The sequence below is a fragment of the Syngnathoides biaculeatus genome, chromosome 15 (genome assembly GCF_019802595.1).
Source record: "Syngnathoides biaculeatus isolate LvHL_M chromosome 15, ASM1980259v1, whole genome shotgun sequence".
In the NCBI taxonomy this organism is placed as follows: domain Eukaryota; kingdom Metazoa; phylum Chordata; class Actinopteri; order Syngnathiformes; family Syngnathidae; genus Syngnathoides; species Syngnathoides biaculeatus.
Window position 1 is genome coordinate 18313101 of NC_084654.1, and position 25292 is coordinate 18338392.

Consider the following 25292-nt stretch of genomic DNA (forward strand, 5'->3'; position numbering starts at 1 on the left):
TGATTAAAATCATTAGACAGAGATATAATAAATCATCCTAATGATTGCAGGGGGAAAAAAAACATTAACAAGGCTCTGTGTATTAATTTGTATTGTGAGGGTGAAAACGCCACTGTTGAATAATTAACTGCAACGTATTAATACGGAGGAGTCCTGCTGATTAACTGCAGCACTTTTTTTTTTGCTTTATGTATTTATTTATTTTATGGGGGGAGGCGCGCTACTGGCCGGTTGCTAAGGTAACAAGGCTTGCTGACGCACGCATGCGCACAAGCGCGGGCCTGCCCACCGGTGGCGTCTATAAAACGTTGCCTAGCAACCAAACAAACTTTTTTTCACCCAGAGAAAAAGAAGATAAACATAAAGAGCTGACTTGTGGACATGTTGAGGAGTAAAAGAACGCCGCACGTTCAAGCGTTTACCGTGAAAGCCGCCATGAAGAGCGCCGCGGTGAGCGACGTCGTCGTTTCCTGTGGCTAATGACGTTAGCCTTGTTAGCCGTTAGCATTAGCATTCTCTAGTTCCCCTTCTTAGCTTAATGTGGAATTAGAGTGATGTAGTGACGTTTTTGAAGGGAGAAAAAAAAAACAACATCCACCCGAAAGACGTGCAAAACGATGTTTAATCTCATTTTTGAGGCTCCTTTGTCAACTGTGTTACTCACCATAATCAACCAGCCAATCAGAAGCTAGCTAAAAACGAGGATCCGCATAATGATATCTGATAATACGATAATGTAATATGATAATACGATAGTGTATTATTTGAGGTTAAATTAAAGATCACATACTGCATATAAAGCAGGTAAGCAGTGTTCTTTCACCCCAAGATGGAAAATGCCTTCTTATTTATTGCTTGCTCATAAAATAACATCTCTAAATGGGATGTTATTTTGGGACCAACAATGATTTTCCATCGTGTTCCAAAAGAACAAAACAGAAGAAAAAAAAAAACAAATAAATATTGAATGACTGGAGATGCCTGGAGCAACATTCTTTCTGAGGATCAATTAAAAAGGTGTAAAATCAGTGGTTGAGAATATGTGTTTAATAGCTTTTATCAGGTCACCCTAAAAATAACTCTTATACCTTCTGCTTCTGTCTGGAATTCCAAATATATATATATATATATATATATATTTTTTTGTATTTAACTTGGAGCCACTTTCAACCATGTTGATTAGTGATAATTAACCGAGCAGAATTTCCAACTTTGTTCACACATACTAGTATTTTTAAACTGACGGTCACCACAAGTTGAACTTTTGAAAAATGTTACATGTAAAAAGAAACATTCCCAAACCCACGAAGAAAATCTTAATACGGTTGGAAAGTAATTAAAGTAAATTCGACATGAGTTTAAAATAAGACTTGCAATGGTGATGCGCCAACACAATGAAAGGCATGTGCAGTAACTCCAAATCTGAGAGACAGCAGCCACTTTTTTTCATCAAATCAAATCAAATAAAATCAAAAGCTATAAATGTCATTACATGTCAGTGCATACAATAAAACGATGAGTGCTTATCCACAAGGTTCATGTGCAAATAAATCATATAATAAATGAATAAAATAAATAATCACCATCGTGGTTCAACGAAAACAATGTAGGAAAAAAATCCACCAAAATGGAAATGCCTGTTCTGCCTCTACTTTCTCTGCAGACCCACTAAATAAGTGAAATTAAAACAAACAAACATTTAAATAAAAACATCTGCAAGGCAATCCACACTAAAATAAGCAGTGACTTTATATAAAGAGGTAAAATCTTTTTCTTTTAAGTATGTGTTTGTGGTAAATGCTTCATATTCTCCTTAAATTAGGTTCGATCTGATTTTATACTGAAAATGACTACAGTAGATGTGGCAATAATTGCAGTGGCATAAAAATACAGCATAATTAGAATAAAAAAAATGACATTTGTCTTTTTTGATGTTAGTGTGCGTGTGTGTCTGCCTCTGTGTGTTTAATAGGACTTCAATGTCACCCCTAAAATAGCTCAAATTGTACCTTTTGAAGCCACATGCAGAAGAAGATGCAAATGTTTGCGCTAACACCTTGGAGAGGTAGCATTAACATGAAAGGCTACAGAGTGGTTGGTGTACGGCGTACATGATCGCAATATTTACACATCTGGGTCAGACGCTATCATCTCATATCAAAGAATTTGTCATCCACGGAAGCTTGATCAAAACGATCTTTTTTTGTGTGTACTTAGTTTCCATTCAGGCGACGCTTGTTTGTGGGTCCACAGTTGAGTGTGTCTTTTTTTTTTTTTTTGAACATCACTTTTTTTTTTTTTTTTTTTACAATTGTGTCAAATTGAGCTCCTCTCGTGGTAAAAGTCTGCCTCCTTTTCCGCATGAATTCCCTCGTAGACAAGTGTGACTGCCAGCCTCCTTGACATTGCTCACAAGCCATTTTACTTGTCGTTCGTCTTTTTTAAGGTGACAAAGTCACGGGCACTGAAATTTGCGTGATGCTAGAAAATGCTGCTGTGTTGCGCTCCTGTTATTTAGGACATATATACTGTATATGAACAAAATTTTTGCAAGCGTGAGATCAAACCTCATCACCAACAATCATTTCTACTAGTTATTGAAGCATACACATAGCCTTAACCTTTGTTCCTGGTTTGCTCGCGCATGTATCGGGAACAACAAGAAAGAGAAATTATGACGTTAATTTCAATCGACAGCGGATGGTTAATATTATCCAACATGGCGTCCTCCTGAGATGGATGAAGCTTGATTAATTATTCTGTTTAATTCTTTTTCCATGAACGCAAGAAGACTCACAATCCTGTGACTTGACTAGTGCTGGCAAGTAAAAATATTGTAAAAAAAAAAAAAAAAAAGACTTTGGTTTTTTCTTAAAGTTGTATGGGATAAATCATAAATGATAACGACGTAAAGCTGAAGGAGAAATCCACCCATCCATTTTCTTTACTGCTTATCCTCACAAGGGTTGCGAGAGTGCTGGAGCCTATCCCAGTTAACTTTGGGGCGAACGGTGGACTACTACTACAACAAACTGAACTGGTCGCCAGTCAGTCACAGGGCACACTAAAGGAGAAATAAAACAAAATATATAACTTAATAGTACATGCCACACTGCAATCTGATTGGCTCCTGCATTGTGGGCAGATGTAATGAGATGACCATTCTAAATATGTATTGCATACGTACAAAATCAAATGTTATGGTTCCATTCTAGTCCATTTGGAAGTAGTAGGTTGTACAGAGATCGTGCACATAACGTCACCATTTTCACGGCCCCATGTTGCCAGTCAAAAAGAGCTGCACGTAGGTGCACAAGCTCTATAGTAAGAGGATACACATCCAATCATCTTGCACCGGAGGCTGTCTTGGAGCCAATGATATTGGAGCAAATGCGTGTCTTGCCCGAGAACACGAGTGGAATTCCTAATAATGCGTTTCAGGGGCTCCCACGTTTGGGATCGTCACCCTCCGCTATCGACCCAAATTAATGCCACACCTGCTCTCCTGCTTGCGTAGCAAACATCAAGTGACTAAACCCATAAAAATGGCCAAGGCCTCCCCGCTTACGCTACGATAACGAGCAAACCTACAGGTTAGTGATGTGACGGTTTGAATCCACACTAGCAAAAATTTTGTTCACACAAATTTCAAAGAAATGTTAAATTCTCGTGTTTTACAGCCAAAACAAAATCGATACTTTTCAATTTAAATCTGTAGCCTCAGACTGAGACCAATTCTCTACACAAACAGAAGTGGAGTTGGAAAAGCTTGTGCACATTTCTGTCATGCTGGATCACCGTAATCAACCTGAAATTGATGTCAATCATATATAATCGCCGAGGCGTAGGACACAGAATCAAGAAAAGACCAATTTTTTTCTCTTTTACTGTATTTTAATCAAATAGCAGGAGCAGGGAGCCAACGGGAATTTTAACAGTGAGTCAGCAGGAGCAGGAACAGACATGGGGAAATTACTCCCAAAATGAGCAGAATGAGGATTATCGAACAACAGTTTATGAACTATGGATAATACATGTTCTATCCTGAGCCGTCCTTTCAATGTATCTTGAGAAAAGGCTGTTTAACAGAGAGAAAAAAAAAGAACCTGGTAAAAACTGACGCGTTGAATCAAAGTATCAGTTTATTTTTTTAATTGTCGTTAACAAATCTATGATCAAAAAAATTCACCGGGGAGGCCTTCACAAAGTCCTTTGATAGTCACCATCTCTCGTGAGGATCTGCCGCTTCAGCAACTTCTGTGATGCTTCTGCACTAAGGGCTAAATCGTTGGGGGGGTTTCAGGGGCTCGCTCGTCATATCTGCCGCCCCTGTGTTGTTTTCCTCCCTTGTGGTCGCTGACATATCGCCGTGGCGAGGGCAGCTTTGCGGCGAGCTGTGATTTGTAGGTTACGACAGGGCCATTTCAAGCCTTGAAAGGCGGCGGGGACTTGAAGCATAGGCTTATTATACTTTAAAGTATTTGTGGCTATAGAAATTGAATCACTAACGCCGGCCACCGAAAGTCTTAGCTATTTTTTTTTCCACGTCCCCCACGTATTCACAGACAAAAAAAAAAAAAAAAAAGAAGAAGAAACCGATGCAGTTTATATTCCGGGGGGGGGGGGTCGTCACCTTGTGTTGCTGACAGCGCGAGGAACAAAGCCGTTATTCACTGTGCCGGTGGCTTCTTCTACTAAGGTGGTAGAAATAACAGCAGGTTGGGGGTGTCAGTGCAAACACCTGCATAGTGTTACAGTGGATAGATAGAAAAAAAAAGCCTACACGCGTCAGTTCAAATGCCAGGTTCATGTTTACATAAAAAAGAAGAAAAAATAATGGGCTGACGCACAATGCTTATTTTTGGTTATCGTCTCTAATCCGTACATCATGTCCGGCCTCACCACTGTTTTATAAACTTTGCCCTTCATCCTAGGGGATACTCTTCTGTCACATAGAACACCAGACACCTTCCGCCAACTGTTCTAACCCGCTTGTACCCGTTTCTTCACTGCCTTACCACACTCACCATTGCTCTGTATTGTTGACCCCAAGTATTTGAAGTCTTCCACCCTCGCTATCTCTTCTCCCTGGAGCTTCACTCTTCCTCCTCCACCCCTCTCATTCACGCACATATATTCTGTTTTACTTTGGCTAATCTTCATTCCTCTCCTTTCCAGTGCGTACCTCCATCTTTCTAATTTTTCATCCGCCTGCTCCCTGCTTTCACTGCATACCACAATATCATCTGCGAACATCATGGTCCAAGGGGATTACAGTCTTACCTCGTCTGCCAGCCTATCCATTAGTACCGCAAACAGGAAGGGGCTCAGCGCGGAACCCTGATGCAGTCTCACCTCCACCTTAAATTCTTCTGACACACCTACGGCACATCTCACCGCTGTCCTGTACTATTCTAACATATTTCTCACCACCTCATACTTGCACATGCAGTACCACAGTTCCTCTCTTGGTACTCTGTCATAGGCTTTCTCTAGGTCTACAAAGACACAATGTAGCTCCTTCTGACCTTCTCTGTACTTTTCCGCGAGCATCCTCAAGGCAAATAATGCATGTGTGGTACTCTTTCTAGGCATGAAATGTTTAAAAAAAAAACATTTATAGGTCCCAATTACAAGCATGTTTTTGACTTCCTTTAGCGGAAGAATCAGCATTTGCCTGCCGTTGTCCTCAACACAGAACCTAACTAGGCGGGATATTGCTGCAACAGTGAGTGATCTGACACAGGGACTTAACCTCAAAAATGAGATAATGAGTTGCATGATGATGTCAGCTTTCGGTGTACATATAAAATAGTTAAGTTAGGTGTTATTCTTCACCATCGAAATCCTCTTACATTGGGTAGTACCGCCGAATGCAGAAAATTGCCGGGTGTAATTTACACCAATGTTCTGTTGGTTCCCTTTATTCGGAACGCCAAGCCCAAAAAATTGGGGAAAGCCCAATTAGATTTCAAGGAGCTTTTGAAAGATTTCAATTTTTTGTTTTTGCTTTTGGGGCCCGAAAAACACAATAAAGCTTCTGGACTTCATGCATAACCTTCAATCTCCCCTCACCAGGTGTCAACACATAGATTAGCGTTTAATTCCCGTTGTGCGCCACTTTTAGTGGACCACTGTCTCAACATGTTTCTGACCTTTTCCGTAGATGCAGAAAACACAGTTCGGAAAAATACTGTGGAGACATGTGGCGTACAGCGTGACCTCTTACCGAGCGCTTGGCTGATTGTGTCTTATTATGTTTGCTTTCCACAGAGCTCTCTGGACAATTACACTGGCCTTTGTGTTTATTCCATTCTCCTTGAAGGCCTCGTAGCCTGCATTCTAATTAAATGTATTTTAACGGAGAATGTTTATTGCCTCTCGCCGAGACTTTATTTTCCGCTCTGGAGTTAATTAGCCCCCGTGTCATGTGCTAACCAACGCAGAGGACGTGTTGACCTATGCGTCATCAAGGAGCTTGTCAGTCTTGAATCGTATCACATGAGAGGCACCGGTGTGTTTGCTCTTACTTTAGTGTCTCTGTAAAGTATTTTGATGATGACAATGACCTTGAAATCAATTTGCTTAATATGGTGTCAGCTAATGGGGTCTTATTGCGCTTAAGGGGGATTGGTGTTAGAAGCCAACCAATTATGCTGAGCAGTCCATTTTATTTCCTTTCTTTTTTTTAAGGCATATTTTTCTGGTACCAAAGGCTGGCTTTAAACCACACCTCTATCCAACTACCCGAAATCTGTATCTGATTATTTCACTGTAGATTCACTTTAAAGTGACCCGTATTGGATAATACTCTCTACGTGTTCGGAACCACTTGAAACAACCTACTTGCAAACATGCTTTGAAAGCATGTTAACAACTACATGGGCTCATGGGAATATTTACCGTTATTATGTTTTAACCACTATGTGCCCTGTGACTGACTGGTGACCAGTTCAGGGTGGAGTCCCGTCTTTCGCCGGAAGTTGACTGGGATAGGCTCCAGCGCTCCCGGGACTCTTGTGGGGATAAGTGGCTCGGAAAATGGATGAATGTCTTCGCCACAGTGTTAGCGTAAGTTACCGATGTACTACTGTGTATTTCGACTGGTGCAATTTTGGATTGAGTTGCTGCCGTAGGAATGGAACGTCATTGTAAACCGAGGATCCTTTGTATGTGCTGATGTAGACAAGCACCCAAGAAAAGGGAGGGATGATGAACTTCAGATGTACCATGTTGAGGCCACGTGCAGTATAATGGTCTAACCATCCATCCATCCATCCATTTCCTTTGCCGCTTATCCTCACAAGGGTTGCAGGGAGTGCTGGACCCCATCCCAATGGTCAACGGGCAGGAGGCCGGGTACAGCCTGAACTGGTTACCAGCCAATCGCAGGGCACATAGAGACAAACAGTCACAATCACACCTAGGGGCAATTTAGAGGTAATGGTCTAGCCATTTACTGTTATTTTGATTTAGCTATGCCTTGCATAAATTACCTAACACAGGTGTGATGTTTGTGTGGATTGATATTGACTGGTGAATTTTGATAAGATCAGGCTTGCATTAAGTTAAAATCTTATCTGTTTGTATATGCTCTTTCAATACTTTTTCATACACGTTTGGAAGAGGCCTAATTTGAAGCTCAGGATGTCTTGATTCAGTGCAAAAAATCTGAATTGTGCCACTTGAACCGTTTAGTATATCACAAGGCTAAAGAAGCACAGCAGCATTATGTCACATGTATCACAATGGCGATAAAGCTCTTGACGAGAATCCCATTATCATGTAGCATACGGTAGCATATGCGTAATATGTGCACGTAATTCTAACGACACGGAACTGACAACCTTGTTCATGGAAGACCACAATAGCCATACCTTCTGCATTGCATTGCGTCTTTGTCAAGAGAATTAGCTAGTTTTTTGTCTTGACGTTCAGATTTGTTCCACTCGATGTGGTAAACAATTTAGTCAACGTTAATATGCGGGACCCACTTGACAGTGTTTGTATTGTGATTAATTAAGTCAGTTTTCATCAAAGGTAATTTCACTTTGTTCCATACTATTAATATGTAGCACATGGCCCTCTCCCGCTCTGTATGCAGATGCCAAAGTACTTCAGCTGCACGTCTCGCAACTTGGCAGCCATCTTGATAATACCTTCAGGCAGATCCTTTTTTTTTTATTATTTTTTTTTAATACATTGGCAGGGCACCCAATGGATCAATCAGAGATGCGAAAACCGGTACAAAGTTTTCTCTAAGAACATTCTTTATAATCTGTCACAGGGCCATTTATATCATGGCGGTATGTATTGGTGACATTTTTGTTGCTTTGTTAGGATAAGTTTACACTCAGTGCCCTATTTACAGTCACCTTGCTATTGACTGGTTACCAGTCCAAAGTGTAGTTTGGCTTTCGCCCTTAGTTAGCAAGGATAGCCTCTACCAAAGACCGTGACCTTGGACAAGATAAATGCTACAGAAAATGGATAGAACAAATTCAGGATCAGAGCTAGGATCATGAGACTGTAGGAAAAGAGAATGAGCATGAGACACAAGTACACAGAATTCTGTCGGAAACGCTCTGCATCACGGCCTGGCGTCTTTCTAGTTCTACTCATTACCTCCGCTGTCCGGAAACATTGACGCAAATTCTCCTCACACGTGTTTGATCAACACAGCTCACTGTGGCAGGAGGAGACAGGGAACCTGCTCGTGAGTCATTCTCTCCCCACCCAATTTTTCTCGTTCTTTCCTCTTGCTAATTTTTTCTCTCTCCCAAATTGACGATTTGTCTCAATTCTCTTCCCATCTGATGGAGAACAAAGGGAGAAATGAAGTAACCTCTCGAACCTGATCTTCGGCGCTTGCCTGGTCTTAGACATGGCTTTGCATGTCCTTCTGAAGGCCCTCATCTCTCCCTTTTGATTTCGGCCAAGTGCTTGAGCATTGTGGCAGATGCTCACCGTTCCATCTGCCACTCTTGACACGCATTTCTTTTGGTCTTGTCAAATCTAACTGACGTTGCTTGGCCTGTCTGCCATGACTGCTTCTGCGAGGTTGTGACACCGACGCTGACACGGGTGCTAATGCAAGAAAATGTGTCAGACTTGTTTTTTATATGAGAGAATATAAAATCACTTTTTTTTTTTTTTTTTAGGTTGGCTTAGCTGTATTTTCCCCATTTACATTTTAGTAGATGCTCTGACAGTGAGAGATTTATCGAGGAGTTTGAGGGGTCAGTGTCACGTTGACAATTCCTCCAAGATGGAAGATTAAAAGAAAAATCCATTCCAAGCGGAGTTGTGTCCAATTCATCATGGGTAAATTAGGTTAAATTTGAGTTTGAGTATTGGAAAGTGAATATGATTCAGCGGAGGAAGAGTGATGCGGCACTCTCTTTAACTTTTTACTTTCATTATTCAAGAATGTTGGTTTTCAAACAAAACTTTCACTTTCACACATATAATGGCCTCCTGCGATGAGATTTTTTGAGTGACATCATTGGCAGCGCATGAAGTACTGTAGTTGTTGAGCGAATACTGGTGAGGCCAGGTGAAATTAGCAATCAAAGCATTGTGGAATCCCCTTACACAGGGGCAGCATCCCACCTCTATTATGGCTCAGATAATTTCTCCAAGGATGAAAAAGTCTTGGGGGGATTTTGTCTCCATTATGCAGGCCACTGCCATTTAAATAAAAGAGCAACACAGAAGCTAGAAATAATCTGGTTGGTTATTGATTGGTGGGAGTTGGCTATTGATTTGTGTCTTGATCCATCCATGCAATCCATCCATCCATCCAGCCATCCATTTTACATTCTACTTCTCCTCACGAGCGTTGTGGGTGTGCTTGGGCCTATCACAGCTTACTTTGGGTGAATGGGGGGGTATACCCTGAACTTGATGCCAGCCAATTGTTGGGTACAAATTCAAGATTAGCCTTTTAGACTCATATTCACACACCAAAAGACAATTTAGAATCTTCAGTAAATGTAATTTGCAGGTTTTGGGAATGTGGAAGGAAGTAGCAGAAATGAAGATGTTGAGGTTCTCGCTCGGAATGAGCAGGTTGGATAGGATTAGAAATGAGCTCATTAGAGGGACAGCCAAAGTTGGATGTTTTGGAGACAAGGTTAGAGAGAGCAGACTTAGATGGTTTGGACATGTTCAGAGGTGAGAGAGTGAGTATATCGGTAGAAGGGTGCTGAGGATGGAACTGCCGGGCAAAACAGCGAGAGGAAGACCAAAGAAAAGGTTGATGGATGTGGTGAGGGAGGACCAGAAGACTGTGGGCGTTGGAGAGGAAGATGCACGAGATGATGGAAAAAGATGACACGCTGTGGCGACCCCTAATCGGGACAAGCCGAAAGGAAAAGAAGAAGAAGAAGGAAGGAAAATGGAGTTCCTGGAGAAAGCCCACTGAGTCACAGGTAGAACATGCAAACTTCACACGGGAAGGCCAGAGCCTAGATTTGAACCCAAAACCTCAGAACCGAGAGGCAGCCACAGTCTTGTGTCTTGAAAGTCACGTTTTAGCTAATGTTAACAGCAGAAGTGCGGTTGATTCAGTGACAACAATGCACTGTCAGTTATGGGAAGTTGAGTTTCACCCTCAAAGGACTTTACCATAGCACAAAAATGGGTGTAGCACCAGATAAAATTCCGGCCCCCCTTTCATTGTGGGCCCCCTCTAAAAGTAATTGTGAACGCATATTTGTCCCCCATTTTGACAGCCCAGAGCACAAATCGACAGCATTCTGCTCAATTAGACAACTGGCATGGAAATATGAGTTCAGAATAGTCAGAAAGAATGTATTTGATTCATTGATTGGTATTCTTCCTGTCGGCAAGTAAGGAAATGCAGGTTTCTGTCAATTGTGTATAATGTCAAAAATATAAATGTTACCTGCTATGCACCGGATCGACTTGTGCTCATTCACACAGTCTTGATTTATTCATGTCATTAGAGGTGTGGGATAGAAGAGGAAGCTAACAAAGGCTCATACAAATAGTCTAGACACCTCTTTCACTGTCAGAACATTGGCAATCTGCAATGCATTGCAAAGAGTTGCACACGGGGGAGGCTCGATTGAATAGATGGATGGCGAGATAGATGAATTGGAGGAGCAGGGATTGATGACACCAGCGCAAACCTGCGGTGACCTTGACATGCTTGCCTCTCTCTGGATTCATCAGATCAAAAAGACGACAGTTCTCGTCATAAAGTGCACCGAGCACATTTTTGCTTAAGCTTGTTTGTATTTGTTTGCTAGTGCATCTCGTTGTGTCTCTCCTCTGGTGCTAAAAGGACAACAACAAGCACAGTTTTACATCTTATTCATTGGAGAGACTTTTTGTTTTTCAAAGCATCCAGGAAGCTAAAATTGTAGACCCCCCCACCCCCTTTATCTGTCGGGATAATCTGACGGGTGGAGCATCATTTAGAGCATGATCCCGGCAGGTGGTCCTAACAACAAAGCTCTTTTTCATAAAGTGTACTGTATTTCTGGGAACACCCCCTACTGGGATCTGTGCCACGAGTTTTGGATCCAGACGTATTAGATGTCACATTCAAATGCGCAAAAGCAGATTTGTATGTTTTTCTTGCTTTGAATTGCATTGGATTTCCTCGTACTTTTATCCTTACAATTTCCAAACCAAATCAGGCTGTCTGTTGTGTTGTTCTAACCAGTGAGATGAATTACTAGTCTGAGCATTGTGTACATCCAATAGTAGACAGCCTTTGGTTTTATTGTTCTGGAATACATCAAGGCCTTGTTAAACCCAAATCTGATGTGGACCATTTCCCCCTTGATTTAATGAAGTCTAAACAGCAGAAAATAACCAGAAATCACATCCAAACCACTTCAGATTGTAATTAAAGTTGCCGTCTTCTATGGATGTTGAGATAAATCCAGGCAAACCTCTGTTAAGGTACAACTCTCCCAGGGAACATTTCTATGCTCAATAAGTCACTGCTGTAGAAAAAGAACATTCATAAAGTGATTAATTGATTCATTGATCATTCATTCTCTCAGTACTTTATAAAGGAAATGCACTCAAATGCGGATCACTTCTGCAAACATCATTTGCGCTACAAATCCTGCACAAACATCTGCAGAAGCATCTCGAGTCTGGCCACTCGGGTGTCTGAAATCGAATATTAAAGCGGTATTTACTTCATTTGCAGAGCTGCACAACATCGGGAGGCAGACAGACCAGCAGAGACAAAATTGTTGTCCCAATAACGCAGCTGATTTAGAAAAACAACATTGATCATATCGACATCGAAGACACAAAACACACCTTAAAAGAATGTATGGCTGGATGTTGTGATGATGTTTTTCCCAATGTTTCCACTTTTGTTTGTAATGTGTTGTCACCTTAATGAACTTACACCTTGGTTGTTACCATAGCAACCAATGCAAGTAGGTTAGTTGAGAGTTGATCGTTTGAAAATGACAGCGTGGACAGTCGAGCTTCAAGATTTCACGTGACTAAGAAATCCAATCTGAACAAATGACTACTGGTGTGAATTAGTTCAAAACAGATTAGCTCCTGCTTCTGAACATACACATTTTTCAAGAAAGGATATTATATATTGTGTAATACAAGATTCGTCATGTCTGCGTGTACGAGGAGAGCTGGGACGTAACCTTAAGTGTAGATCTGGCCAAGTTTGATTTAAGTAAAAGGTCACATTTCACATGTGCTCCCTCCGCTCTCTCTGAAGGCAAACCTTCAGCATAATTTCCAACAGACAAGCCTTCAAGGCACCAAGGCCAAGTCCCAGGAATAGAAAGTCATATTGTATACGTGACTGGACACCGGCCTGGAGTTCATTTTGCAGTACCCGCAAATCACTGGATAATATTCTCTCTTGAGTTTTTGGAACCGGTAATGACTGTTAATGATGCTTTGCAAGTATGAAATGTATATATTAATTCAGACCCAATAAACCCAGACGTGGCTGTATAAGTCGACTTTGTGTATATTTTCACCAAAAAAAAGTCTCCAGCCTACTTATCCAAAATCAACGCATAGCCTGCTTCTCAGGCAAGTATTGCTGTCACATACTGCGGGAACATTAATATTCTAACAGGCAGCCTGGTCATAACTTAAACGCAGTTATGATGATGTTTATTGACGAGATGCTACTTATTGAGAGAATGAAATTCGTTAGAGCATGTAAATTATGATTATTTTTTTTCTCTCCTTTGCCGCAGTAGAAGTGTCAAGTGCAGCAGGTCATAGATTTAGTTTTTCCGGTGTGTCTCATTAATTTCATGGCCCGGTGTAGTGTTTTAATACCCCGCGGTGTTGTTACTGATTAGGATTGGAAAGACAATGCGCTGCATCCCTGCTCTCTCTAACAGCCACAATTGGAGATTCTGCTACTTTAGTTTCTTTCTTGACCACACATCCATACATTGCGCAGTGTACAACACGACAGACGTTTACCAACCGATTTTGTTAGCATTGTATAACACGACACATTTTGAGAGCACTTTAGCAACCGGAGCTGTCAGAACATCAAGATTGTGGGTTGAACACATCAGAGTCTACCTGAACGTAAATTTACATGAAAGATGCCATCGCGACATTACGGAAAATCTTCTTTGATACTGTGCAGAAATCATTTCCAACATGCAGTACGACCACACACTCAACTTCACATGAGAGACTGCTTTTAGGTAATTCTGTAGATACTATTGTTTAGGTTGGCTCCATTTTTAATTCCTGTGTGTGTACAGCAGTACCTTTTGAAGAGAGTTTTTTTTCAAAACCTTTTTTTTCCCCTGAGCAATGAAGCTTAGCTGAAGTAAAACAATGTATGTGCGTGAATGAGAGAGGCGGAGGAGGAAGAGTGAAGCTCCAGGGAGAAGCGATTGCGAGGGTGGATGACTTCAAATACTTGGGGTCAACAATACAGAGCAATAATGAGTGTGGTAAGGAAGTGAAAAAACGGGTCCAAGCGGTGTGGTACAGTTTATGGAAGGTGTCTGGTATTCTATGTGACAGAAGAGTCTCCGCTAGGATGAAGAGCAAAGTTTACGAAACAGTGGCGAGGCCGGCCATGATGTGCGGATTAGAGACGGTGGCACTGAAGAAACAACAAGCAGCAAGCAGAACTGGAGGTGGCAGAAATGAAAATGTTGAAGTTCTCGCTTGGAGTGAACAGGTTGGATAGGATTCGAAATGAGCTCATTAGAGGGACAGCCAAAGCTGGATGTTTTGGAGACAAGGTTAGAGAGAGCAGACTTCAATGGTTTGGTTGAGTGTGTTGGTCGAAGGGTGCTGAGGATGGAGCTGCCAGGCAAAAGAGCGAGAGGAAGACCAAAGAAAAGGTTGATGGATGTTGTGAGGGAGGACATGAGGGCAGTGGGTGTTAGAGAGGAGGATGCACGAGATAGGCTGAGATGGAAAAAGATGACGCGCTGTGGCGACCCCTGACGGGACAAGCCGAAAGAAGACGGAGAAAAATTTCATCACTTCTTGACATTGGCATTCATTTATCATAGAATGGACGACACCCAGCGATTTATTAGGAAATGGTGTTTCTCAAAGATTGGCCACTCTTTGATATAATATCTGTTAAAAACAATCCAAATGGTACTGTTAATTTTTTGGGGATTGTATAAAACTCACTTTTTCAGAGTTTGTTTCTTTTTCCTCAATGAAGTTTATCAAATAATCGCCTGCAGTCCAATGTTGAACCCAAATCACTTTCAAATGATCGCATTTTTGTGGTCAAGATTTGCATTGTTAACATTACAAATTCTTTGTCTGTCAAGTGTTCTGTGTTAGGAAAGCACTGTGCAGTTTTAAAACAATATAGATCCTTTTTACTCTTTAGATTTTTCCATTTTTTTTGCGGAACATAGTGAAAACACGTTCTAGCCACTAATAGGCTGTTAAGTGAATTCTTCTTTGGATTTAAACTGAGTAGAGACTTTTCATGGCGATTTCTTCCATGAGTTTTTATACTAAAGGATGTTTTAGCAACTCGAATCACATTGTGTTCCACAAAGAATTTAGTTGGTTGAGTTATTTTGGTTTGACTTGAATTAGGTGAAGTGGACATTTCTTGGTGAGCTCTGCAAAGTGTCTGTATGGTGAACCTGAACATGTGTTAGCAACGTGGACGACATTGATTATTATTATTTATTTATTTTTTTTCATTTAAAAAATCGGTTTGGGTTTGAATTTGACTTGAAATGAGTGGAGAACATTTTTTCTCGCGTTATCTCACCATACATATCTCCTCCTCATTGGCTTAGTCCATGTGCTTCTCCATTTACTGTCCAAGTAGTAGGAACTAATATAGTATTCCCTCCTTCCTCTTTCATGCGAGCTGATTCACTGCATGCCATCATCTCTTCTGCAGTTTGGCGATATGAGTCAGCCAATAGGGCTGTGCGAGCACACGACTGCCTCGCTGCCTCGTTGATAAGTGGGCCACACAGAAAAGATAGAAAATACTGAAGGCATTTCCAGTCTCTCTTGGTCATTCGTGCTACAATGCGCACGCTACGCTAGTCTTTCTAAAACATTACGTACAGTTGTTCCCATCGCACCATGTGTGTGCTATTCAAAGGGATGGTGTTAGACTTTACAGAGGAGATGGGGAAACAGAGGAGGGGAGTTCTACAAGCCTTGAAGCGCTGGTGTTTTTCTTTCAAGTAATCCCTCTTTCAAGGTCTTCAATAGCAGGTAGCTGTCAGCTGTTTCATCCTTGTGCCTTTGTAGTGACACCGGGCGAGATGGTGTCGCTGCGTTGCATTGTCGTCACTTTTCACAGCCAACAGCGCTGCTGCCCTTGTGCTTGTGTGCGCGATATTGTTGATCCAAAAGCCTCTGACACAGTGACAACTGCAAAAGTGCTCCCTCTGTTTTGTCCGGCCTTGTGATCGCTGCATAAAATGAGCCACAGAGAGCTCTTTTCTCATTTGTTCGCATCCGACCTTGTCCCTCACAACGCGGCTAATTTCTGCACATAATAAAGCTCGCTGCCAGACTTGTGCATTTCATGGTGTTTAGTCATGAGAGATTAATGGGGTGGCGCAGATTTATTCTACTGAAAAAGATCCGCTTCCCACCAGCCAGCCTTGTCTTTTGCCCTGCAGAGGTAATGAGTAAGCAAAACCACGCTGTTGGATGATCTTTTGGACATAGCTGCGTAACAGAGCTTCCTTCCTTTTGACCTACCTGAAATAGGCAATTAGAAAACAGAAAACTGTTCTTGTAATTGCGTATTAAATAGTACAAACTTGACATTTTAGGCTACATGAGGCTCTGTGGCTGTACGAACTAACAAAAGCAATTTGACAACAAAATCCACCATTACGGCAGCAAGAACCTCATCATTGCTAAAAAAAAAAAAAAAAAGTTTGTCACGATCACATTAAGATCAAGTAAAGACAAAGACTTTGAGAAACTGAGACCAAATTAACACCAAAACCAGATTAAATGCTTCTGATAACATTCGTTCCTCACAGCTGCGTGAGAACCCGACGTCACAGGAGGGATCGTAATCTTCCGTGGTTATTTTGTCATACAGTAGATCAGGGTCATCAACCTTTTTGAGAACTAATTGTACGAAGGGCTACGTGACTTGTTTGCAGCAAACTTCAGTCATAGTTCATTATACATACATAAAATATGAATTTAAATTTTTTGTATGATGTGACATTCCAGGTATTTTAAAAATATAAATAGCATAAGCAAGTCAGACTCAAAATTTGAAGCTGTGGTATTTTTAGAACATGCTTCGCGGGCGCCTTAAATTGTCCTCGCGGGCTACCATGCGGCCGCTGGCACCGCATTGGTGACCCCTGCAGTCGATACTGTAATTGTAAAAACGAATTCCTCTGAAAATTATTGTTTAAAATGCATTGGTTTAAATTATGTATGATCACACTCATGATATGCAATTTGTTTTGTAATACAGTGTAAGAATATACATAAAAATGTTTTTGTTGATATTGTCGGCTCGCCATGCGAGGAAACTAAAGTCATCAATCTCCTTTTGCCATAGTTCCTGTCATATTATTGTTTGCACATTAAGGACACAATTGTATTGTTGCTTCTGTTCCTCATTAAAAAAAAAAAACAAAAAAAACATGCAATCAACATGTTTTATCTCATGTGTTTGAGATTTTAGGGTGAAAGCTGCAGCTGGCTGCTAACGTCGACAGAATGGGTGGCCATAATGGGATAATGAAATACATACCCTTATTTTAAGGCAAATAGTCAGAAACATACTGTAAGTGATAAAAATGAGAATTATGAAGTAGTAGTTTTTGGAATGGTGAACTTAGTTGAAAATTTTGAGTAATGAACTGAACAAGATCATTTTTAGAAGGTGGACTGAACTTTGAACAAATCTGCATAGAAAACAAATAATTCTTCAGAATCAGCATAATTGGCCAAGGAATTTTTCTCCGGCGGTCGCTTGCTATATTAATTGTCTGATTTAATCTTTGTGAAGCACATTATACATTTTAATATATGAAAAGCGCTATAACAATAAAGAATGTAAATTGAACATCCTCCCTAAATATTTTTATTTACTGTGCAGTCCTTACTTTTTGTTTGAACTGGTACCAAAATCTCAGCAACAATGAGAAAAAAAATCACAAACGTTTAGCATCTACGTATTTGTCTAGTTAGTTTTGCTATCATCCCAAAGACTTGATGGCTCAGATTACACCCCTCATCGTTTTTTGTACAAAGTCCTCTTAAAGTCTGATGAGAATACAGTCGTCCCATTTGTTAAACTGATTAATGGCTTCCTTCCACTTCAGTTTTGTTACTCCGGGTTGTGAGAAGCAAACACAAGTGATCATGGATGTGCAAAAAAACACACAGTTGCATTTCGAGAAGTTCTCCTAGTAACTGAACTCAGCATTACTTTTTGTACAAAATACTATTCTCATAGGAGGTTCGCTAGTGCTCTGGTGCCCGCCCTACTGCAAATAAGCGAGCTAATTTGTTGCTTGTTCAAAATGCTGTGCAAGCTGACCTTATCAGAAAAGCGTGGGCCTGTCTATTCCATCTTCCATGACTGGCCTAACCTGCTCCTTCCCCCAGGAAAGGCAGGCCTCGGTAACCTCTCAAGCAAGAATGCCAGCGAAATGTAGCAAGCTCAAACAGGTGTCTGCTCGCCCGATTTACTGTCAGCAAAACGGGTGACGCAATGCACCCCCCACCCCCCCATGTGAAGTGGCAGGCTGGTCGCCACGCAAAGGCCTTGTGTCAAAAGAGCAAGTGTGATGGGAAGAGATGGACTGAAATGAAAAGCGAGATTAACGCTTATTGCAAGGTAGATCCTCACCACACATCTATCAGTTTTTGGTTGAGGTGTTTTTTTTAGGGGTAATGCTGGCGATCGGAGCGACATGGTGAGATGAGCGAGCGCGAGCTGACCAGTTTGAGGCCCCGGTGCAGTGATGGATGGCCTCCGTTGCCGCAGCAGCCCCCGCCACGCTGAACTCACTCTCAAGAATTGATGAGGCACAACCCCTTGTCTCCCCCCCGTCTCTCGCTTCCTTCGCTATCAACTCTTCAACGTCACCCGTACTTCATCTCCATTTTTCATTTTCCTCGCTCCTTGGCGTCTTTGTTCTCTCACTGACATTTCCCACCAATTTCTTCTCTATGTTCTATCGGGGTCCTATCTCCCCCCCCCCCCCCCTGCCCCCCTTCCTCTTTCCCCTTCCACTGCCACCCTTGGTCTGTGTCTCAATTCCAAGCAGGTACCAAGGAGATACCATACTAATGTGGTTTCCTGGCAGCATTTCTCTCTCTTTTTTTCCCCCCTCCCTCCTCAGGGTGACACCTTTATAAATGACAGCAGCGCGAGACCCCCGTCGGTGTTCAATCACCTCTGCGGGAGCTCCCCCACGGGTGGGGGCTCGGTATGTGTGGTGCACACGCTTGTGCATTTATTGCCTCTGCGGGGGCCTCGCAGCAGCTGGAATTTTCCTCCGGTGGAGCTCGGCTGCGCCTGGACAACAGCGTTAGGAAGGAAACAGATCTGGAGGAAGACTGAAGGCGAGGGAGGGAAATGACAGCCCGGAGCGCCTCTGACCACTGCTTCCTTGTTATGACTCCCCGACGGGTGCACCAAGAACACACAGAGGCCGTCTTTGCTTGCCTTTATTGCCTTACACAACCTCCGTTTCTTGAATTGTCGCCTCACACGCTTGTTTATGGCTTCCACAGCAGGGGCACATTTACGGTGGTCTTCTGTCCCTTGTTTCTCCTGTCATTTAGAAGTCTTTGCCTATTTCATGCAGTGCGGTGAGATGGGGGGCGTGGAGTTGCGGGTGGGTTCCTCGGTGCACGGCAAAGTTCCATTCCTACAGCGGAGTAAGTCAGAACATGACGTACTCAGTAACTATTTGGCTGATCAGGATTTCTAGGCCATAATTTTAGTCCAATGATAAACTGTAGATAATGCTGCTAAGTGAGAATGGCTTCTTGTCCCATGTGATGACAGATTCTCATACTGCTGTTCATTTCTTTCCAACGATTCATGTCCTGACAGGGGACTCTTGGTCTCTTGTTCGGGACCATTACACAAAACTGTTTCACTGAAAACAAATGGAAAATATGCTGTCTCAGCTGTTTAGTTAGAGGACAACAGCACGGGTCTTAAAGTGAACAATATTACCATTTCTGACTAAACAATAAAAACATTGAGTTTAATGCTAAGCAAAAAAAAAAAATTAAAAAATCGTTTTGATAAATGCTTTGGTTTGAATGTCAGTTTGGTTCACATTTGAGAACAAATTGAAAAACAGGGAGAGCTTTAATAATATTTAGAATGAAACAGAAAAATACAAACTATGAACAATAAATTCTGGTTGAGGCATTCAATATAATAATAAAGCAAATATTTACTAATATATAAATATATTATTATATAATATTGTATATATTACTAATATTTACTTAAATTTTTCTGTTTGTTGAGTTGAAGTAACTCAATAGTTGATCTTTTATGAAGAAATGAACGATGCAGAACAGTGCAATTGCCATTGGTATTTTTTTTTTTTGGGGTGCAGCACTGCATATGCATTGACACACTGCATTTTGGAATCGTTTGATGCACCGCCATAAGCATGTCGCAATTTATGTTGGCCACGAGCCAGAGAAAAACTCTACTACTCCAGCAGTCTATGAGAAATGTTTCCCATACTGAATGATCTTTACCTCAAAAATCAGACAAGGAATACAAGTGCTGCTTTACCTAGGCTCAATCACTTACTGTTGTAATATAAAATAATTACCAATATGCTTGCCAACAATTGTGTTTTTCCATTTTTCTGAAAATTTTCACATATGAAATGGCCAATTGTTTTTAAAGGCTGTAGTACGTAACAACCAACTCTAAACTTCACATTTCACTAAGCCAGTCCACATATCTTGGGGCCATGCCCAGAACTGACCCAACAGATCAAGCAATTGTCTGTATGGTCTTTTGCGCCCAGTTGCACATTACTGCCACCTACAGGATGGGAGCAAAATTTTGTTACCTGACAAGCTATTAAGATGAGTGAGTTATGTTTAGCGTTATTCATTTTTGGTGTACGTCTGCGTTGTACTGGATGCCATTCTTGTTGGAATTCAGTTACGAGAGATCAACGCTTGTCTATACACCATCAAATTTAAGGGTAACCTGGGTTATAACCCTAAAAATGGCTGTACCTTCAAACTATTCTGTTTAAGATAATAGTGATGAAACTCTAAATCATTAGCTGGGCGATCAGCTTTTGTTGGGAAAATATTGTTCTGTCCCTTTTGCCGACCGCCAGCATGTTTGCCGGGATAATCGGGGAGAAAGTAGTAAAATAGCTGTGAAGCTTGTAATTCCTCAGCCACGAACACAGGCCATGGAATTGACTGCAGCGTCATCATTCCTGACCATAAAAGCCACTCAGCCAGTCAGTGCAGTCTAGGTTGATTCTCTCTCTTGCTCATTGCCTCAGTTAAGCTATTTTTAGCTTCCCTATGCAGCATGCCTCGACTGCCATTGTTTCCTCTACTTTGGGGCTTTGTCACTGCTGCATTGATGTTGCTAATGAAATAATAATGAAGACTACGGAAGGCATGAATTTAGGACTACAAAAAATATTTAAGAAGAAGAAATCATGTTCCCGCTTGATGATCTGATCTTGATGACTGACAAGGAGTGGCGCGAAATTTGGGAAGCCTCGGTTTAGCTAGTAAATTGGAATCTTAATAGGGAAAAAAAGAACAAAAATCTGCATGATGTTTTAAGGTACATTGTATTTTCATGAGAAAACCAAGAGAGAATTAAGTGCTTTAAATGCAAAATCCAACATTTTCTTAGAATACAATTTTTTTTAAAAAATGCAATCTTTGTTAGCATACACTGTTGCTGCAACTACTGTAAGTCTTGACACAGATTACGTTAAATGATTTATATGAAAAGATTGATGTCGTTATTTGCTTGCAACAATTTTTTTAGTATTGCGTTTTAGTCAAGATTGCCCGTTAAAGTCCCCAAACGGTCGTGAAATTACTGAAGTTCAATCCCTGGCGCTCTGAAACTTTTTTTTTTAAACTCACGCTTTGAACCTCTGCAACTGTTATACAACGTGGAGCAGCTACAATAACTTTCATCATCCTGGTGGTTTCTTTCCTTTACCTTCTTTTAAGATAGCGTATGTGTTGGATTATGCAACAGATAGTCAACACTGGAAAATGAATACGTATGAGTTTGTATGGCGGAGCATCTCTGCTAACCCTTGAAAGATGCCCACTTGTTTCCGCTCCTTGAAAAATGCTGCCGCTCAATGGGTGGTAATGACAGGATTAATGACTGCAACTATCCTGTTAGTTATGGGGAGTGCAACACAGATGGTGCAGGATGTGCAGAAGAAATGTTCTATTTTGGGTCAAATATTCAGTCATTATGTCATGGAGCCTTCCAACCTGTGGTGCTTCGCACGCTGTTCAACATAAGTGAGCGTATCCAGTTGCCAGCTCGTGCAAGAAGTTAACATAGTTGTAAACTAATTGACTTCCCGTACTTTCAGGCCTATAAGTCGTGACTTTTTTTTCACACGCTTTCAACCCTGCGGTTTATGCGGTGATGCGGCTAATTTGTACATTTTTTTTCTAACCGTCGCAAGGGGGCACTTGAGCAGAAAAGAGTGAGACCGGTGGAATATATGCGCAGAGGAACTGACTTTTACCGGTATGCTTTTTTTAACCGGCCCTCTTAGAGCTGCGCTAGCGTGTTGCTGCTGTTACTGCCATGTCTGTGATTTTTACCGGTATGTTGTTTTTTTTTTTTTAACTGGCTCTGTTAGCGCCGCGCCAGCCTTAGCGCTGCGCTAGCATGTTTCTCCTGTCTAAGTGCAGCATCTCAGTGATTTAGGTATGTTTTTTTTTTTTTTTTTATCGGCTCTGTTATTACTGTGCTATTGTGTTGCTACTGTGTAGTTGCCGCGGCTGTTTTTGTTTTTTTTCTTACTGGTATGTTTTTTTTCTTTATTTAACCAGCCCTGTTCGTGCTACCGTGTTGTTTCTATGTTAAGCTAAGCTAACGTATTAAAACTTTGAAAATGGTTTCTGTGTACCGTCTTTCTTTGTAAATATCGTGGGTTTCAACATGGGAACTTTTACACTGGTGCGGCTTATGTATGTACCAAATGGTATTTTTCCTCTACAAATGTACTCGGTGAGGTTTATAATCCGGTGCGCTCAGTAGGCTGGAAAATTACGGTAAATACACAACACGAGTCACCCAAGTAATTTTGTTCAAAACAAGTTGACTGTAATTGGGAGGACTATGATCAAGCTAAACAGTAGGGGAACAATAACATATAAACATGCATATTTTGAATTTCTTGAAGCTCAATATTACAAAAATAATGGTAAAAATCCAGATTCTTATAGCATTAAGCAATGAAAGGCTGTACCAGGATAAATCCTAAGAAAAGACCATACACTGTGTGGCAGAGGCGCTAGGCCTGCTATTGTTTTTCAGTGACACGGTAATACCACATATCCAGCCACAGAGGCAGAGAAAAGATGATGGTAACAATGCCTCTGGCAGTACCTCTGGCTACAGGGTGAACACACACACGCACACACAAACATGCACTACCAGTGTTTTGCACGGCGGCCTGCACATGTGCCCCCCCCCCCCCCCCCCGAATTACTCAAAAGAAGGAGCCGTGGGAGCGACTCTTTTCACGTGCGAGTCAGTTCTAATTTCATAAACCGACGCCTCTCGCATGCTCAGTCTGCTTGGTGTACTTTTATTCATGTGTGCTTTGTGTGTCTGGTCAGGTGGCAGGTCCCCCTCCAGCAGGGGCTTTTCAGGAGCGGCCCCCCAAACCCACCATGTTTCGGAAGTTCTATGAGCGAGGGGAGTTCCCCATGGCGCTGGAGCACGACACCAAAGGCAACCGCATCGCTTGGAAGGTAGGCACACTAACACTTGGTAGACATCTCCGAAAACACATGCATTGGGATTCTGGTGTGTGTTTATTTACACGTCTTTCCGAGTGACCCATATCCAATATCACAGTGTCACTGAAACTACATGTGTACACTTCCAGAGAACACTTGAGTAGAACACTCACGGAAACAATCAAACCTTGAGGTACAAATATAATTTGTTCTGTGAGCATGCTCGTAACTCAAAACACTGATCTCAAATCGTCGTTTCCCATTGAAATGAATAGAAAATGCAATAAATCCGGTCCACTTTCACCTCCCACCCCTGTGAATGTATTTTTCAAGAAGGAAACCTTGCACATCACATTGCTTTACTGAAAGTGAGGCTACAAACATGTGGAGGTATTTTCCCAAGAATGAGAATGAATGCAAGTTTATCCTCTACTACACTAAATGCCTTATTTTATTGAGACTGGCTACAATGTGCTGTTTTACGACACTCTGTATGGCTTGGAACACAAGATGTGACCGGTTGCTTTGTTGAGGAGAAACATGCCAGATTCCAGAAATGACAACTAGATTCAGACTAATGGTGACTTTTATTTCAATCATTTATTTTTATGTTCCCGGGAAGGTCTGTCAAAGTCTTGTCTTCACACTAAAAGGCTGAACTGTGCTGAAAAAAAAAAATTCAAGTCATCAACTTCAATTCAACTTTGATGACATTCACATCGAGTACAAAACATCTCTATTCTTTCAAACCCCTAATTAAATGTGCTTTTGAATCCACATTTGGAAGAAGCCTTATCTTGATCTGAGGAATTCTGATTTACAGGGCAACAGTCGCCAGCCATGTTTATTGTTTACTTTTTACTGGAACACTGGTCGTATCTCATTAGCTCCAAATAGGGCATTTCCGACTTCTCAACAGCCTCGAAATCACGGCTTATCGTGTTAATTAGGTTCAGTGGGCTGAAAAAAAATGACAGCTTTGGTTCAAACTGAGAGGTTTTTACATTGGCTCATCTCACAAAGCATTTTTTTTTTCATTTTAGGAGGAAACAAACTATTAGTTTCAAATATGAAAGCTACAGAGGCCTAATTAAGAAGCTGCAACAAAAATTAATTCAGATATTCAGCATGCCAACCATACTATTTTCAGTTATATCAGATATATATTATATGTGTTGTTTCGGTCGACACTTGTTCCAAGTATCAACTCTTATTGTGCAACGTTGTCACACAGTCAAAGTGACGGTGTGTGCTGTTATCCTGTAGGAGGCAGTGTGGATTAGCTCACTCCAATCCCCCTGTTGTGTGTCACACCACAGCTCACATAATCCATCAATCACCCTCTGCAGGGACACAGCCACTAACTCAAAATAAATAAATAAATCGCGGTATGTAACTGGATATGCATTTTCGTGCTGTATGTATGTATACAGTGTCTGCATCAAAGTGAAAGCCTCCACAGAGCCATTAAACTGCTGTATAGTTCTCGGTGTGTGGGATGGATGCCTTCTCCTAATCACCGTCTTGCTTTAGCTCAGCTCCCGCTAAGACGCCAGCCATTCCTTAACTTCCCCATCATAATGACGTTCAGTCGTTGTATGTAACAATGCATGAATCAAACAAATGATGCCCTTTTTCCACCTCTGCTCCGAAACCTCAAAGAGAGAAGCCAGGCAAACGGGTCCGCGCTGTCATGAATTATTAATGTAGGCGTTCAAATGATCCTTGCATTTGTCAAAAGTAACGTGTTTGTTCTACGCGTCGTTCACGGACGGCGCAAAGCAAATGCGATGCCGGCTGTACGTACTGCTGTCATATCTCATCAGGTCCTTTAT

General features: G+C 41.5%; 1 protein-coding gene across 6 annotated transcripts in view; it reads left to right on the plus strand.

The window, feature by feature from the left end:
* Positions 1-286: 286 nt before the first annotated feature.
* The window catches only part of pacrg (PARK2 co-regulated), a 184657-nt gene continuing 159651 nt past the window's right edge, over positions 287-25292 (plus strand). For 2 of the 6 annotated variants that reach the window (XR_009798402.1, XM_061843609.1), the window contains exons 1-2: positions 18107-18328; positions 23335-23469. Coding sequence is in view for 3 of the 6 variants with exons in the window: in XM_061843609.1 (XP_061699593.1) it covers positions 18203-18328; positions 23335-23469 (261 nt within the window). In the remaining 3 variants the exon portion in view is untranslated. Of the gene's footprint in view, positions 451-18096; positions 18329-23334; positions 23470-25292 lie in introns of those variants that run through there. The other 4 variants (XR_009798403.1, XR_009798404.1, XM_061843608.1 and 1 more) reach the window with 3 other exon arrangements.